The 18,954-nt window shown below is 40.2% G+C and overlaps 1 protein-coding gene across 1 annotated transcript in view; it reads left to right on the top strand.

The window, feature by feature from the left end:
• NEK11 (NIMA related kinase 11) overlaps positions 1 to 18,954 on the top strand; it is a 356,448-nt gene that overhangs the window by 260,784 nt on the left and 76,710 nt on the right. The window contains exon 12 of the mRNA XM_036894778.2: positions 16,934 to 16,994. Within this exon, the coding sequence (XP_036750673.2) occupies positions 16,934 to 16,994 (61 nt within the window). The remainder of the gene's footprint in view (positions 1 to 16,933; positions 16,995 to 18,954) is intronic.

An 18,954-nucleotide genomic window follows, 5' to 3' on the forward strand; every position in this document is an offset into this window, starting at 1 on the left:
CTCGTGATCTAGATAAACTGTGATTCACTCCATCCAGTCTCGTCATCTTGCTCTGCTTGCCAGGGATTGCTTTAAGATGAATACGTAATCAATTCTGGCCAAAAAAAATGAAGGGGGTTTTATGAGAATGCTTGGAAAGTAACATACTAGAGCTCTTTGTTTCAGCCAGGTTTGTAGGGTTTTGGTTACTTGTAGCTGAAATTGTCTTAGGTCATAGAGACACTAAGTGTGATTTTTGTCTAAAAGGAATATTGGTGCAGAAATATGGTTGCATAGCTGTTGGATTACATTTTCAAAACAGCATCTTCTCAACTTTCAAATCAAGTTTGAATTTTCAAGGAACAAAACAATGCTTTGTTATGCACAAATGACAGTATTTTTAGCTTTCCTCTAAGAAGTAATAATGAAAATATAAGATACTATGTTGGTCTAGTTTGTCATAAGCTTTTTAACTGCATTCTTACTACCATGTTCTGTTGACTATCCATATGAGAATATTATTGAGAATATGGTCCATGAAGTCAATCAGAGTATTAGACCCCAACAAACTAAAGCTCATGGAAAAATCTTCCTGGATTAGAAGGCTGCTTTTTCACACCACTGAATTCTTTATGGTTAGGAGACTTTTATGTTTTCTAGGATCCAGAATTCTCTAGTTATATCAATAGTAAGTTGACTAATGAAACAACAGAAGTGCTTGGCAATTACAAATTCTTTATTTTAACAAGCCTAAGGAAAATTTCAGAACACTAAAAATTGTGTTCATTCAAAGCTAACCTTTTAATTGAACTTTTGTTCAGTGTATGCAAGATTCACAGTACTAACTTATCTGACACAGAGGACTTCCATGACAAATGTGATTCTTTCAGTTGGGTTTTGTCATCCTCTAATTCATCACTAGTTTATCTAGTACCATACTTGACACACTGAAGTCCCTCAGGTGTTTCTTGAATGAAAATAGAAGTAAAGGGGAGATTTTGCTATTGTCTTAAACATATAGTATGTATAATGTATACAATATATTAATAAGTATGGTTTCTATGTAAATTATATAGTTATACTCCTACACACACATTTGGACACATACATGCATGCACATACATCCCACTATAGTTTACCCTTGAACTTCACAGGTCTACTTATAAAATACCAGTGGGTTTTTTTCAATAAATATATTGAAAAAGTTTTGGAAATTTGGGACAATTTGAAAAAAAAATTTATCTACCTTAATTTTATTGTAAGAATACAGTATATGATACAAATATGATAACATATAAAATATGTGTTGTTTATGTTATCAGTAAAGCTTCTGGTCAACAGTAGGCTATTAGTAGTCAAGTTTTTGGGGAATCAAGAACTATATATGCGGATTTTTTACTATGAAGGGGTTGGTGCCTCTAGCCATTTTAAATGTAAAGCTCAGCAAAGAAAAGGCATCATGTACTTGCAACCATGCAGGGAAGGTGAAATGTCTTGAGTTTTAATCAGCAGTCTTTGGAAATCATGTAGTTTTGTATGTGAATGTAACTACTTAGAGTTGTGAAATACATCTATATTGTAATCAGTTAAAAGTCTTTAAGTGCAGATACTCTGTAATGGAATGCAACAAACATCATGATAACAAATGATTCCAAGTTAGCACAGTGGGGATATTGCCCTCTAGATGATATCTGGAAATGTCTAAAGACATGTTTAGTCATCATAATTTGGGAAAAGGGAGGGTACTAGTAGTGGGGAGAGGCCATGGATGCTGTAAACATGCTGACATGCTGCAGGCACAGGAAAGTCCCCCAACAAAGAGTCACCCCACCCAAAATATCAATAACACTGAAGTTGAAAAGTCCTGAATTAGCAAAATAGGTGCCTGTGGCAATTCTTCCAAGTTTAAGGTAACATTCACACTAATTGAATAAATGAGAATTCTCTAAAGCAACCAGTTTTTTCTAGTATAATCCTAATGACCAGCTCATTGAATAAGTCTGCCATTGAACTCACTGCCCATATCATTCATGTTGGTCAAAGTTACTCTTCAAGTTATGGTTCCATAGACCCTCAGCTTTGGCAGATATTAGGAGCTTATTAAAATGCAGAATCTCAACCCTATTCCAGACCTGCTGAATCAAGATAGGTATGTTACCCAGATCCCCAGATGATTCCTACACACAGCTAAATCTGAGAATCACTGGGTAAGAGAACTACGTATCTGCTAAATAAAAACAGGATAGCTAGTTGCACGCCAATCATTAGCTGCTTCAACTGTGCTGACATTGAGAACAGTTAGCCTCAAGTGTTTGCAGACCTCAGCTCCAAATCAGGCCATGAGCTCCACTGATGAGGGCATGAAGCAGGTTTGTATATCCTCCCTACCTCAGACAGGTGTGAGGTAGGGATTATCCCATGTGAGAGTTTCCCAAGCTTTCATTGCTCCCCTTAGACTTCTCTGCATGGATCAGCAATTAAAAGAAGAGTGAGAAATTCATCAGGGTGCACTGTATTTTAATACTAAAATTAACATAATTAGCAGTGGTATGCTATTACCACATGTGAGGATTACTGATTGCAAAAATACTTTTCCGATTTCATCCTAAAATCCCTTTGGGTAACTGTGGCCTATGTTTCCAAGGCCAAAGTGTAAAAACCCTCTCAGTTAACCTCCACAGATAAAAAAGCAAAACCATGCTCCATCCTTCTCTTCTTTTTAGAAAGTAGCTCCAGAATCTAAAGAATCTTGATACTATTGTAAAGCAGCAGGGTATAAATACCGAGCTGAAATGCTAGTGCTTGCTAAATGTTTTAAATATGGTGATTTGAAGGCAGTGGTGGAGAAAATAGCATTATTTTTTAATCTCAAAGAAAGAAGTGAAGAAATTTTTGAATTGAAAAATTAAAGGCATTTTAGATTTAGGCATGCTAAAGCAGTCTTTCTCTAATCAGAGGAACTTATGTATAATAGAACAGGGGTTCTCATAGTAGAAAACTTTTACTTGAAGAAAAGAGTAAAGACAGGGGGCTTGCAGCAGTCCCAGGACTACATTCAATAAAAACACCTGGGCACTTAGAATATGTGCACTAAAAGAGGAAGTTCTGTTAATGCATTTGTCTTCATGAGGATTTCCCACAGAATGTACTGGGTTTTATGGTCAATTAGGTTTGGGAAACACTAAGTTAAGCAAGGTTTTAGATCTTTACTAGAGGGCTTCTGAGAGTTTTCAAAATGTTCATGAAGATTATATATCCCCAAGATACCACATGTAGCATTTCCAAGACATATTTTCATAGGTCCCTTTTAGAAAGTTCTTTGGCACATACCTTGATAAATGTCAGTGCAACCAGCTTAGTAATGGTAGTCATAGGCATGGTTTTATAGATTGAGTTGAGGAAGAACCACTGAGGCCAAAGTGGGTAAATCTGTGACCCATATAGGAAAGGACTCAGTTCCTCATGGGTCACGGGGTCCCTGGGAGGAATAACACGGGGCCAGCAAGAATATGGAATTGGGAAGAAGAGTGAACTGGCCCCAGGCAAGGAAAGCCTGAAAGTGCAAGTCTGAGTCTGGGGTGCCACACGCATGCCCCACAGGCAGCCTCCACCCCCAGCAGCCACAGGCCCCCGTTGCAGTTGGTGGGCACTCGCCGGTGGCCACAGGCAAGAACTTGTGGCAAAGGCTTCACCCCACAGAGGGGCCATCTTTTGAAAGCAGAAGTTCCTCATCTGGGGAAACTTGGAAGACAGCAACAGGAATTTTCTGGGAAGCTTATGACAGGGATTCAGCTGAATGAAGCTCCAGTTTGGGGGAGCCTGTGAGGTTGTAGTGGTCTCTGAAGTCATCTCAGAAGCAGTCAGAAAATGACAGAACATCTGGGAGCCAAGAAGAAAAGGCAGAAGATGGACAGTCAGCTGGCTTAGAACAAAGCCCTGCAAACAAAAACCTCTGAAAGAATTCAGTGGGGAGGTGCACTCAGAGTCTTGACAGGGTTGAGAAGCTATGAATTTAAGTAAAATATGCATGGTGATATAAAAACAGTGAGGAATATATTCCTTGATACGTTGCCTTGATGTGTGCTTTTTCCTCATCAAAAAAAAATTATTCAAAACAGGTTTATTGATTGCTTCCTTGTGCCTAGCTCTGAGCTAATAATGACTCAGCAGGCATGGTCCCTGCTCTCATGAAGCTTGTAATAATAGACAAAACATCATGCTTTGGATAAGTGCGTCAAAAGAAACAGAGCATTGTGACAGGGTTGACCAAAGTGGTGATGGAAACCTAATTTAGATAGGTACTCAGAGACCTTCTTTGCAGGTGACGTGAAGCTGAGAAGTGAAGGATGAGGAAGAGTCGCTTAAGTATGTGAGGCAGAGCGTTCTCAGCCGGAATGTGAGAGGAGGCCCCTGGGATGTGAAAGAGGTTGATGTGTTTGGAGGAAAGATGCCAGTGTGGCTGAAGTCTAGTGAGCAGAGGAGAAAATGGAAGGAGATGAGGTGGGAAGATTGCCAGGAGCTGGGTGGTGCAGGCTGTTGCCAACCAGGAGAAGGTTTCATTCTACAGATAGGGGTCTGGATTTTACTCTGTGCACAGCAACAAAGTAATGGCTACTGTAAGGGAAACAGATTAAAGCAAGGCCACAGTGGAAGTAGAGAGAGAAGTAAGGAGGTTGTATGGTCCAGGCAAGAGATGAGGGGACTAGAGCCCTATAGGGTAGCTCTTGGACTTTTGTGAGTTTGCTTTTAATGTGTAGCTCTTTTTCTTTTACAAAAGAAACACCTATGTACTGGTTTCTCAATTTGGCTTCTGTAATCCTCCCAGCTACCTGATGGTGGAGAATATGTATTGCAGAGGAAATTAAGAGGGGAATTTATTGCTGAAGAGTGGTGAATCGCTTAGAGGACAGTCTAGGACACCCTAGGGATATAAGGTCATCCCTCCCAGTCTGTGTCCGTGGCACTCCCGTCTATGGAAATGGATTGCCTCCACTAAAATGGTGGGCTAAGGCTATGTCTGTCTTCATCAGCCTTTGTACACATATTGGCACATAACTGGTATTTCATAAATGTTACCTGAATGGAATACAACAGGGTTATGAAGTGACACTTTTTTTTATGTTTGTGTAAACTAAATCTTTCACCAGGACTATCTCTAAGGTGAGGAAATGATTTGGAATATTTAGTCAGCCAGAACTGGCTGATAACTAATGAGATTCTATGCAGTGTGATTTTTAGAGCTCTTTGATGATACCACCTGAATTTCTCAGTTAACATGCCAGCTCCCTGCTGCCTAAACTTTCACTATTAGAAATTAATCCCTCTGATATAAGGTTATGGCTCTTATTGAAACACAAATATCCTGGGATAACTCACAAGCCTTACCGATCATCTTGGCTTTAATGGAGATACCGTGTCTTTTCTAGTGAGACCAATTTTAGTAGAGAAAAAGATGAAAAAAAACTATGAAGGCGTTGTAGCTCATTGTGGAGAAGATCAGTTGGCATAGGTGGGAGTGTGCAGAAAAGGCCAGAGCAGAGGAAGAGGAGGCTTTCTGAATGTCCACACTTTTGGTTCAGTAATTCCACTTCTGAATGACTGACCTAAAGAAATAGTATCAAACATGGGACAAAAATTTAATTGCAGAAATGGTCATTGCCATATTATTTACAAAAAAAGGAAGCAACCTAGATGTTCAGTGTTAGGCACATGGATAAAGCTTCAAAGTTATGCAGTTATTAAAATGATGTTTCTGGAGAATTTTTAATAGCATGGGATAAAAGTATAAACAGAAGTGTATGCATGTCTGTGTATTCTATGTATACCATACATATACAGTATAACCTCAAATGTCTAAACAATAGATCTATGTAGAGACTGACTAAATATGTGTATATGTATTCGTGTGGGTAAATGCATTAATAGTGATGAGATTTTTGGAGATATTTATTTTCATTTGATCATTTTCTAAATTTTCCAGATTTAAAAATAAATATGAATTATTAGAGAACATGAGAACATATTATTTTTAATTTATACACACAAGCATTATTTAGACGAAGAGGTTGCCCCAGATACCATGGCTTTCTCTTGTGGCTGCCAGGCAGGCATTCCTCGTTCTTGTGCGCCTTACAGATCTGACTGGACCTTTGGAAAAGAGCTACCCTTTCTGCCTTAGAAACATTTTCTAATGCATTAGCCAAATTACTGCATCTATTTCTGAAAAAAATCTGGTGTTTGACTCAACTTGAATCTGTGAGACAGTTTTTCAGAACTGAATCCTACAAGGTGTTTCTGTTATGAAGGTGTTGATAGTTCTGGGGGAAGGAGATTTGAACATCTAAATTCATCACCAAAGAGCCATAATGTTATTTTCACAGTATTTGAAAATCAGCTTCCTGGCACTGGTAAAATGACTGAAGTCTGGTGGCACTGTGATTTGCATCTATGCGGTTGCTCTCTCTGGCCACTTACCTCCAGCACAGATCAATTTGCATTGTGAAGCAGTGAGGAAATGCTGAAGTACCAGTCAGCCTAATTGTCACATTGCACCAGCCAAGTATGCTCCTGAGAGATGTTTTCCATGACATTTTCATGTTTTTCTTGCTAACGTGGTAACATGGTGTAGAATACTGGGAAACAGCATTAGAAAGGTGTGCCGTTCAATTCCTCTTTTCCTTTTCTTACGGTGGGTGGATGTATTTCTTTTTTTTTTTCCAATTTTTTATTAAGGTATGATTGCTATACACTGTTATGAAGGTTTCACATAAAAAAGCAATGTGGTTACTACATTTACCCTTATTATCAAGTCCCCACCCATACCCCAATGCAGTCACCGTCCATCAGTGTAGTAAGATGCCACAGATTCACTGTTTGCCTTCTCTGTGCTACACTGTTCTCCCCGTGACCCCCTATACCATGTGTACTAAACATAATACCCCTCAATCCCCTTCTCCCTCCCTCCCGACCTGCCTTCCCACACCCCTCCCCTTGGGTAATCACTAGCTTCTTCTTGGAGTCTGTGAGTCTGCTGCTATTTTGTTCCTTCAGTTTTGCTTCGTTGTTATACTCCACAAATGAGGGAAATCATTTGGCACTTGCCTTTCTCCTCCTGGCTTATTGCACTAAGCATATGTTCCTCCAGCTCTATCCATGTCATTGCAAATGGTAGGATTTGTTTCTTTTTTATAGCTGAATAGTATTCCATTGTGTATATGTACCACCTCTTCTTTATCCATTCATCTACTGATGGACACTTAGGTTGCTTCCATATCTTGGCTGTTGTAAATAGTGTTGTGATAAACATAGGGGTGCATATGTCTTTTTGAGTCTGAGAAGTTGTTTTCTTTGGGTAAATTCCAAGGAGTGAGATTCCCAGGTCAAGTGATATTTCTATTTTTAGTCTTTTGAGGAACCTCCATATTGCTTTCCACAATGGTTGAACTAGCTTACATTCCCACCAGCAGTGTAGGAGGGTTCCCCTTTCTCCGCATCCTTGCCAGCATTTGTTGTTCTTAGTCTTTTTGATGCTGGCCATCCTAACTGGTGTGAGGTGATATCTCATTGTGGTTTTTATTTGCATTTCCCTGATGATTAGTGATGTGGAGCATCTTTTCATGTGTCTGTTGGCCATCTGAATTTCTTCTTTGGAGAATTGTCTCTTCATATCCTATGCCCATTTTTTAATTGGGGTATTTGCTTTTTGGGTGCTGAGGTGTGTAAGTTCTTTATCTAACATTTTGGGTGTTAACCCCTTGTCAGATATGTCATTTGCAAATATGTTCTCCCATACTGTAGGATGCCTTTTTGTTCTGTTGATGGTGTCCTTTGCCATACAGAAACTTTTTAGTTTGATGTAGTTCCATGTGTTCATTTTTACTTTTGTTTCCCTTGCTGAAGGAGATGCTTTCAGGAAGAAGTTGCTCATGTTTATATTCAGGAGATGTTTGCCTATGTTGTCTTCTAAGAGTTTTATGGTTTCATGACTTACATTCAGGTCTTTGATCCATTTTGAGTTTACTTTTGTGTATGGGGTTAGACAATAATCAAGTTTCATTCTCTTGCATGTAGCTGTCCAGGTTTGCCAACACCAGTTGTTGAAGAGGCTGTCATTTCCCCACTGTATGTCCATGGCTCCTGTATCATATATTTATTGACCATATATGCTTAGGTTTATAGCTGGGCTCTCTAGTCTATTCCACTGATCTATGGTTCTGTTCTTGTGCCAGTACCAAATTGTCTTGATTACTGTGGCTTGGTAGTAGAGCTTGAAGTGGGGAGCATAATCCCCCCAGCTTTATTCTTTCTTCTGAGGATTGCTTTGGCTATTAGGGGTCTTTTGTGGTTCCATATGAATTTTAGAATGATTTTTTCTAGTTCATTGAAGAATGCTGTTGGTATTTTGATAGGAATTGCATTGAATCTGTAGATTGCTGTGGGCAGGATGGCCATTTTGACAATATTAATTCTTCCTATCCATGAGCATGGGATGTATTTCCATTTATTGGTATCTTCTTTAATTTCTCTCATGAAGTGTTTTGTAGTTTTCAGAGTATAGGTCTTTCACCTCCTTGGTTATGTTTATTCCTAGGTATTTTATTCTTTTTTATGTAACTGTGAATGGAATTGTTTTCCTGCTTTCTCTCTCTGCTAGTTCATCGTTAGTGTACAGGAACGCAATAGATTTCTGTGTATTAATTTTGTATCCCACAACTTTGCTGAATTCAGATATTAGATATAATAGTTCTGGAGTGGATTTTTTAGGGTTTTTTATGTACAATATCATGTCATCTGCAAACAGGGACAGTTTAACTTCTTCCTTGCCAATCTGGATGCCTTTTATTTCTTTGTGTTGTCTGATTGCTCTGGCTAGGACCTCCAGTACTATGTTGAATAAAAGTGGAGAGAGTGGGCATCCTTGTCTTGTTCCCGATTTTAAAGGAAAAGCCTTTAACTTCTCACTGTTAAGTATAATGTTGGCTGTGGGTTTGTCATATAAGGCCTTTATTATGTTGAGGTACTTGCCCTCTATACCCATGTTGTTGAGAGTTTTTATCATGAATAGATGTTGAATTTTGTCAAATGCTTTTTCAGCATCTATGGAGATGATCATGTGGTTTTTGTCCTTCTTTTTGTTGATGTGGTGGATGATGTTGATGGATTTTCGAATGTTGTACCATCCTTGCATCCCTGGGATACTACTTAATCATGGTGGATAATCTTTTTGATGTATTTTCAAATTCAGTTTGGTAATATTTTGTGGAGTATTTTTGCATCTATGTTCATCAGGGATATTGGTCTATAATTTTCTTTTTTTTGTGGTGTCTTTGCCTGGTTTTGGTATTAGAGTGATGCTGATCTCACAGAATGAGTTTGGAAGTATTCCTTCTTCTTCTATTCTTTGGAAAACTTTAAGGAGGATGGGTATTAGGTCTTCACTAAATGTTTGATAAAATTCAGCAGTGAAGCCATGTGGTTCAGGGATTTTGTTCTTACATAGTTTTTTGATTACCAATTCAATTTCGTTGCTGTTAATTAGTCTATTAAGATTTTCTGTTTCTTTCTGGGTCAGCCTTGGAAGGTTGTCTTTTTCTAAAAAGTTGTCCATTTCTCCTAGGTTATCCAGTTTGTTGGCATATAATTTTTCATAGTATTCTCTAGTAATTCTTTGTATTTCTGTGGTGTCCATAATGATTTTTCTGTTCTCATTTCTGATTCTGTTTATGTGTGTAGACTCTTTTTTTCATGATAAGTCTGGCTAGGGGTTTATCTATTTTGTTTATTTTCTCAAAGAACCAGCTCTTGCTTTCATTGATTCTTTCTATTGTTTTATTCTTCTCTACTTTATCTATTTCTGCTCTAATCTTTATTATGTCCCTCCTTCTACTTACTTTGGGCCTCATTTGTTCTTCTTTTTCTAGTTTCATTAATTGTGAGTTTAGAGTATTCATTGGGATTGTTTTTCTTTCCTGAGGCAGGCCTGTATTGCAATATACTTTCCTCTTAGCATGGCCTTCACTGCCATCCACAGATTTTGTTGTGTTGAATTTATTGTTTTCATTTGTCTCCATATATTGCTTGATCTCTGTTTTTATTTGGTCATTAATCCATTGGTTATTTGAGAGCATGTTGTGAAGCCCCATGTGTTTGTGGGATTTTTCATTTTCTTTGCGTAATTTGTTTCTAGTTTCATACCTTTGCAGTCTGAGAAACTGGTTGGTTCAATTTCAATCTTTTTGAATTTACCGAGGCTCTTTTTGTGGCCTAGTATATTACCTATTCTTGAAAATCTATTCTTCAGAAGAATGTGTATTCTGCTACTGTTGGGTGTAGAGTTCTGTGCATGTCTGTTAGGTCCATCTGTTCTAATGTGTTCAGTGCCTCTATGTCCTTACTTATTTTCTGTTTGGTTGATCTATCCTTCAGAGTGTGTGGAGTGTTGAAGTCTCCTAGAATGAATGCATTGCATTCTATTTCCCCTTCTAATTCTGTTAGTATTTTTTTTTCTAACAGAATATGTAGGTGCTCTTGTGTTGGGTGCATAGATATTTATAATGGTTATATCTTTTTGTTGGATTGATCTCTTTATCATTATGTAGTGTCCTTCTTTGTCTCTTGTGATTTTCTTTGTTTTGAAGTCTCTTTTGTCTGATACAGTACTGCAGCCCCTGCTTTTTTTCTCCCAATTAATAGCATGAAATATCTTTTTCCATCCCTTCACTTTTAGTCTGTGTATGTCTCTGGGTTTAACGTGAGTCTCTTATAGGCAGCATAAAGATGGGTCTTGTTTCTTTATCCAGTCAGTGACTCTATGTCTTTTGATTGATGCATTAAGTCCATTTACATTTAGGGTAATTATCAATAGGTATGTACTTATTGCCATTGCAGAGTTTGGATTTGTGGTTACCAAAGATTCAAGGTTAACTTCCTTACTATCTAAGCATCTAAATTAACTCACTTAATGTGCTATTACAAACACAATCTAAAGGTTCTTTTTTTCTCCTCCTTTTTCTTTCTCCTCCATTCTTTATAAGTTCGTTATCATATACTGTACTCTTTGTCTATCCCTTGATTGACTTTGGGGATAGTTGATTTAATTTTGCATTTGCTTATTAATTAACTGTTCTACTTTCTTTACTGTGGTTTTTATTACATCTGGTGACAGCTATTAAACCTTAGGAACACTTCCATCTATAGCAGTCCCTCCAAAATACACTGCAGAGACGGTTTGTGGGAGGTAAATTCTCTCAGCTTTTGCTTATCTTGAAACTGTTGAATCCCTCCTTCAAATTTAAATGATACTCTTGCTGGATAAAGTATTCTCGGTTTGAGACCCTTCTGCTTCACTGCATTAAATACATCATGCCACTCCCTTCTGGCCTGTAAGGTTTCTGCTGAGAAGTCTGATGATAGCCTGATGGGCTTTCCTTTGTATGTCATCTTATTTCCCTGTCTGGCTGCTTTTAATAGTCTGTCCTTATCCTTAATCTTTGCCATTTTAATTACTATGTGTCTTGGTGGTGTTTTCCTTGGGTCCCTTGTGTTGGGAGATCTCTGCATCTCCATGGCCTGAGAGACTATCTCCTTCCCCAGATTGGGGAAGTTTTCAGCAATTACCTCCCCAGACACACTTTCTATCCCTTTTTCTCTCTCTTTTTCTTCTGGTACCCTATAATGCAAATATTGTTCCCTTTGGATTGGTCACACAGTTCTCTCAATATTCTTTCATTCTTAGAGATCCTTTTTTCTCTCTGTGCCTCAGCTTCTTTGAATTCCTCTTCTCTAATTTCTATTTCATTTATCATCTCCTCCACCATATCTAATCTGCTTTTAATACCCTCCATTGTGCTCTCCATCAATTGGATCTCTGACCAGAATTCATTTCTGAGTTTTTGAATATTTTTCTGTACCTCCATGAGCATGTTAGTGATTTTTATTTTGAAATCCCTTTCAGGAAGATTCATGAGGTCAGTTTCGTTTGAATTTTTCTCAGGTGTTGTATTCATAATTTTACTTTGAGGCAGGTTTCTTTGGCATTTTATATTTGTATGTGGTGCCCTCTATTGCCCATAAGCTCTATTCTCTGGAGCTGCTCAGCCTGTAAAGCTGTGTTGGGAGCAGTATTGGTGCCTGGGAGGTGGAAAGAGCTGTTTCCTGCTTCCTGGCTGCTGTGCCTGTCTCCACTGCCAAAACCAGTGGGCGAGTACACAGGTATAAGCCTCTATGCTTTGCATTTGTAGTTGCTGTAGATGGGGCTTCCCTCTGGTTGGGCTAACGCCAGGGTAGGGTTTGCCGGTTTGTGATCCAGGTGGGGCTGGCCGGGAGAAAAGTCCAGTAGGCTGCATATCACGGAGGGGGTCCTTTAAGCTGTCTAGCCAGCCAGGGAGCTGAAGCACCTGAAGATCAAGAAAGTTCCCAAACTGCTGGGCAGAGTGCACCTGGACAATTTTGTCTGCCTGTCCTTTCTCCTGAGCAGTAAGCTTGTGCAATCTTTGCCCCTTTAGCAGCCCTCTTGCTGTTAGGAAGTCTCTCAGACTGCCCACCTTTCTTTTGTCCCAGAGCAGCCGGATATGGATCCCTGCTTTCCACAAGCGGCTGGAATCTCAGTCTCTCCAGGTATTCTGCCTGTCTTAGCTTTCCAAGCCCCCTAATCTTGAGAGCACCATGAAAGCACCATGAAATGTAGGTTTGTGCTCCCAGAGCAGATCTCTGGAGTTAGGTATTCAACAGTCCCAGTCCTCCACTCCCTCCCTGCTCCATTTCTCTTCCTCCCACTGGGGAGCTGGGGTGGGGGAAGGGCTTAGGTCCCACTGGGCCATGGCTTTGGTACATTACCCTGTTCTGTGAGGTTTATTCTTTTCTCTCAGTGTATGCAGTTTGGCCCAGCCTTCTTTCCTGTTGCTCTTTCAGGATTAGTGGTATTAATTATATTTTCATATTATATGCAGTTTTAGGAGGAAGCCTCTGTCTCACCTCTCATGCTGCCATCTTTAATCCTCCTGGATGTATTTCTATGAGGTCATTTATGTTCAATTAAATGATAATTTCTGGAACACTAGGAATGAGCTCATTGCTAAACTAAGTTGTAACAGTAAAACAAGCTCCTTAACTCCTTTCTCAAATTGTTACTTTATGTAAGAAATGTAGAACCTGATATTTGTTATGATTGTCCCTTTTTCAAAATACAGAAAGTTTCATTTAAATGTTAAATGGTACTGTTGGCATCTTATTTTCTTCTATTGCTTGTAATCCATTATCATCATTCATTTTGATTGTCAAATTGTTCCAGATTTGACTAGTAGGAAAAAAAGGATGAATTTAGGGATGTGGATCAATGGGTCTCAGTCAGGGAGATTGTGCCCCTTTTAGGACATTTTGCAGTGCCTGGTGGCATTTTTGGTTCCCAAATCTTGGAGTTGAGGCCAAGGTGATCAGAGTGTCCCACTGGCATCTGTGATCTGAGGCCAGGGATGCCACTGAACATCCCATAGAATCCTAGCAGGATTACCTAGCCTCAAATGCCAGTAGTGCCGAGGCTGAGAAACCTTGATACGTAGAAATAGATGGAGGAATGGTAATGTAATTGTGGTATATTGATGTCACTGTGAAGGATATAAGGGAATTTTGTACTATTTTTGCAACTTATCTTTAAATCTGAAATTGTTTTGAAAATTTAAAAAGTTTTAAATGGGTACAGTTGGCAGTTTTAATACCCTGCCTGATCTGTGGCCTAGAGATAAAAATGACTGGTCCCTTGTTGGGAATGTAAGTTCAACTGTCATTGCCAATGACCCCTGGGGTCACAGTGTTCAGGAGCAGGAGGGAAGTTGGCAGAGGTCCCAAGTGCCCACCTGGCCCATGACTGTGTTTGTTCGCTCCAACATGAGAACGCACATCCATAGTGTTACCATCGTGTTCAGACAGAGACCTGATGTTCTGCTGAAGCTGTTCTTTAGAACGGAGTTGGAAGCCATTGAAGAAGAATGCCCCTGCCCCCCTCCACCTCCCTGTAGCTGTGCCTTGTCCCCAGGCTGCATCACATTTCATATATGTCTCATCAAGACTTGTTCTTAGATCTCCTTCATGACGTTACACCCTGGTCACACAGCAGGAGGAGCCCTGCCTTCTGTTACATGTCCATGTGGTGTAGTGGTAAGAGGAAGTCAGGCTCCGGGTCCACACTGCCTGTTCCACCTCTTACTAGTGCATGACCCTGGTCATATTATACAATCTGTTTGTGCCTCAGTTTTCTCAACTGTTAAATGGGGAGAAAAGGACACCACCCAGAATTTAAATGAATCAGTACATGTAAGTTGATAAACAGTGGCACATATTAAGACCTTAGTAAGAGTTACTATTCATTCGTTCAGTCAGTCAGAAATTCACACACTCAAAAGTATTAGAATCATCTCTGCCTTCCCATACCCCTGCACAGGGCTCCCTACCCTCTCTGTTTCGAAGGTGCAAATGATGTACCCCAGCTGTCCAGGTGCTTCCTACAGCCCTGTCTCTGGTTCTTGCTGTTTCTATTGCATTGACTCAACTCAGATGCCTACTGAGACTCTCCATGCTTGGTGGAGGGCACAGAGATTGGGGTTTTTCTTTTAGACCTCTGTCCCTTTCCCATCCCATTCTAGCCTATCCAACTCTGTTCTTCCATTCATTGGGTATATCCTGCAAGCCATACACTATGCTAAAGGCTTTTATTATTTATTTGCTTTTCATAAAACCTTGTGTGGGATGGAGGCCATTATTCTCCTCACTTTACAATTAAGGAAACTGAGGCTAGGAGAGAGGTTAACCACCTTGACCAAGGCCACAGAGTTAAATAGCTGTATGCTTTTTCTGCACTCTTCCAGTAAGGATGTACTTTGAATTGGGGAGAACACTGCTGTCTAACTGGAGGTAGACTATAACCTAATGAGTTGACACCATTCTGGTTTTACCTCCTTGCAAACTACAGAACCTGCAAGACATCTGCACAGAGGAGCATTTAGCTTTGTCATGTGCCAGGGGCCACATGAGGGGCTGAGACGTGAAAATAGATATCAATGTTGGGCCTCTGTGTACTTACTGTCTCAGTTATCTTTTACTGCATAACACAGCATCCTAAAACTTAATGTCTTAAAACAACAATTTATTGTTTTTCATGATTCTGTGGGTTGCCTGGGCTTACCAGACAATTCTTCTGCTCCATGTGATACTGTTTAAAGTCACTTATGTGACTGCGTGTAGCTGGGAGCGTGGCTTGGGGTCCATGATGGCCTTCCTTACATGTCTGACAGCTTTCCTAGCTGTTGGCTGGGGACTCTGCATTCCTCTTCATGGCCTCTCACCATGTGGTCTCTTCAGTGGGGCAGCTTGGATTCTCTGCATGGTTGCTGTCTTCCAGGACAGTACAAATGGAAGCTTCATGGCTTCTTAAGGCCTCGTTATGGGAATCACACTGCATCAGTTCTGCTGCATTCCATGGCCCAAAGCAAGTTACAGGGCCAGATTCAGGACTGAGGGAAGACCCTGTACCTTTTGATGTAAGGAATGGCTTGGACACCAGAGTGGGGAGGAAGTGTAGCCATCTTGGAAAACAATCCACCACACTCCTTGTCCTTCTAGCTTTCTAGCCCGAAAAACAGAGTTTTAGAGCCGGAAGGTCTCCTTAACCATCCTCTGATCCAGCCCCCTGGTTTCAGAGGTGCAGAAACTGAGACCTGGGGAGTCAAGCTTCCTGGCCTATGCCAGCACCTGGGGAGGAGCCGGGCCTGGAGCCGAGCTTGTCTGGATGGTCACAGCACCTGTGTATGCCGAGGTGTGCTTTGCTTTTCCTCCAGCAGAGGATGTCTCTGCTGAGTTCTGCCTGACTCAAGACTGTCCCTGTTAAGTCTGGAGACAGCATGGGTTTAGAAGAAAGAAGGGATCTGTGCTTACTTCTCTCTCTGTGGCTGGCACCCGCCTCCCTGTTCCTGGGCTCGACACTTCAAGTACAGCTCTGGCTTCATACACCAACGTCGACGAGGCATGCCTTACTCAACAGTGCCTCTTCCACACCTTGGGACATGAAATGCTGGGTTTTACCATATGTACAAAAACAGCTGCCCAAACCCCACCAAAGGTTATAAAATGAAACCCAACACATTTATGTAACATTTTAGAGTTGTCTATTATACTATCAGTGCATTTTCTAAAATCCACAATTACTGCATTATGAAATGTGTTGCCTGTTATGAAATGGAGCAGGTAAGGCATAAATTATTAATTTCCCTCAGTATAACCTTAAACCCGGAAATAATTAAGATGTACTATTTTCCCTGATTGTTATGATGCTATTTTGGATATTTCCAGGCTCCTGGGTAGAGGACAGATACTTATTTTGTATTAAAGACAATATTTGACCAAATACCAAATCCCCCCAACCCTCATGGGGTCTATTATTGAGGGTTAAGGTAAATAAGAAGTACAATTTTTAGATTTATATAACTCCATGAAGACCACAGATTTCTAAAATAGAGCTGGGAGAGACACTGTGTAGGAAAAAATATTCACTTGATTCCTGCTGTATTGAGTAGATTTTATATTGAATAAAACACTTTTTTCCTATTCTTATAGTATTTATTATTTTTGTAGATTAAATTAGTAATATTTATTATAAAACATTTAGAAAAAACATAAGCATGCAAAATAAAGACCACCCATAGTCTTACCTTGTAGTCAAAAGCATCGTTAACATTTTTAGTGTATGCTCTTCCCATCAGGGAAGAAGCAATTGATCTAGAGATTGATTTGGAGAGGGTAAGATATAAATATAGACGATTTTCTTTTAAAAAGTGGGATCATACTGTAAAAATATTTTGCTGAATTTTTTTATGTTTTGTTTTGCCTAAATGTGGCAAGAACATTTTTCTATATCAGTAAATATTCTTTTGCTGTACATGGAAATAAATCTCTCTTGTTTTGACAGAACAGTGATAATGAAGTGCTGATTAGGTGTTTGGAAAATGTCCTGGGTTGCACCTCTCTAGGTAAGTTATTTCAGATTCCCAAATAGTGATAGCTGCTGATTCTAATGGAGTATACAAGAAGTAGAAGGCTTGGAAGGAATCTTATTGATATTTCAGTCCAGTCTCCTCATTTTACAGATGAGGGAACCGAGGCCAACAGAGGCTGACTGTCTGGCCCAAGGGCCAGGAAACTCAAAGAATTACTTATTAGTGTAAGTGGCCCTCAGTCTCCAAGGAAGACATTGAAATTCAGTGGTCTGTTGTGATCAGGCAGTGTCCTGGCAGCGCATCATAATAGGTTTTGCAGTTTCCTGGAAGAGGGGTCTCTACCTCACTCATCTTGTAGGAACAGATTGCATTCACCTGGGAAGGACCATCACTCTCGGTTAGTCAGTTATTGGAAAAGATTAAGCGTGAAAACACAACTGAAATTCCTTTATTATTGTCATGGGGTTGCTGTGCTTCAAGGACAAACCCTGTTTCTTAGTTTCTCCTCTTTTTTTAATCCAAAAAGCCCAGCTGTGCTACTTTCCAGCATGATGACAAACTGTAACACCTGACACAGACAGAACAGCGGAGGACAGTCTCTCTTACAGGTCCTGGAGGAAAAGGGCTCAGAATTTTTTTCTTTGAAACTTGATTGTGAGTTTTGTTTTGAAGTCTTTAATTGCATGGCCAAGAGTGATGTCAGATGTGCAAGTATTCACCACTATTTTATTAGGAGCTTTGTGTGCGATTTACAGCCTTTATCTAGCTTACTCTATGTTTCTGTATGTGATGCCTCAGCCAGCGCACAGCCCCCTGATGTTTCCTCCTGGCCATCACCCTGTGATCTGTCCAGTTGCGCATCCCCAACACTTACTGGATACACCTACCTAACAACAATGGACCTGTAGGCCAGGAAGGCCTTTCCTTTGGTCGAGACCCGTTCCCTCTCCGGACCTCAGTTAGAGCAGATCAGTAATTTTCAAAATGGTTCCTTGGGGCCCTTCAGGAGCTGGCAAGGAGAGGGTGCTGAGCAGCTTGAGGACTGAAGCTGCATCCACACCACTCACCTCCATTTCTCCAGAGTCTGACACTGTCTGGTGCAGACGAGGACCCTGACAATATTTTGAAATATTCTAAGAGAAATGAGATGCAGACTCTGCTCTTTTACCAGTTTCAACCAAAATAGTTCCACTCTTATCTGTTTTACAAATTAGATTTCCTCATAAGACTGTATCTTGAAAAAGATAGATTCCACTGCAAAAAAAAAAAAAATCAACATTGGATTGGATAGATGACATCCAAATTCCCTTTTAGAGTGTATGATTTTAGAAAACTGAGTATTAGAAACATGGAATAAAATTGTACATTTATCTGCCTGACGTACACTCAAGTGACAGAAAAGGAAAGAAACTGATACAGGCCTACAGGACAAAGGGAGCAGGAGAGGAGAGGTAGGCGAGAGCTGTTAGGGAACTTGGAGTCGGAGAGCATCTGTGCATGGTGGGTGGTTAGATGGCAGAGATGCCTGTGGAAGAGAGAGGGCACAGGGGGGCTGCAGGTGTGGGGATGAGGGGGTGTGCTCCTGAGCTCCTGCTCAGGGAGATACAGCAGGACCCTCCTACAGAGAAGGATAGTATTGCTTGTAGGACTCTGATCACTTCCCTACAGTTACAGAGAAGCTGGAAAAAAATCTCATGTCGTTTATAGGGAATGAGCCTGCTCAGGTGGCCAGCACCTGTTTTGCTCTAACTACATTTTGAGGAGATTCACCAGCTAATACTTAAAGCTTACTAATCACTGTGCTTGTTAATATGTGTCAGGATCCAAGGGAAAATTTAAACTTCATTGTGCTAAAATATGAACCTTGTCACTTAAAAATGAGACCTCTGTGAGCTGAGCCAGGCTTTTCTCACATTCGGCATCAGTCTATGCATTTTGGAAATGTCCACTTGTCCAATGAACATGTTAAGTAATTAAGTGTTTCCCACAAACA

Source organism: Manis pentadactyla, chromosome 14, assembly GCF_030020395.1.
Source record: "Manis pentadactyla isolate mManPen7 chromosome 14, mManPen7.hap1, whole genome shotgun sequence".
NCBI classification, from domain to species: Eukaryota; Metazoa; Chordata; class Mammalia; order Pholidota; family Manidae; genus Manis; species Manis pentadactyla.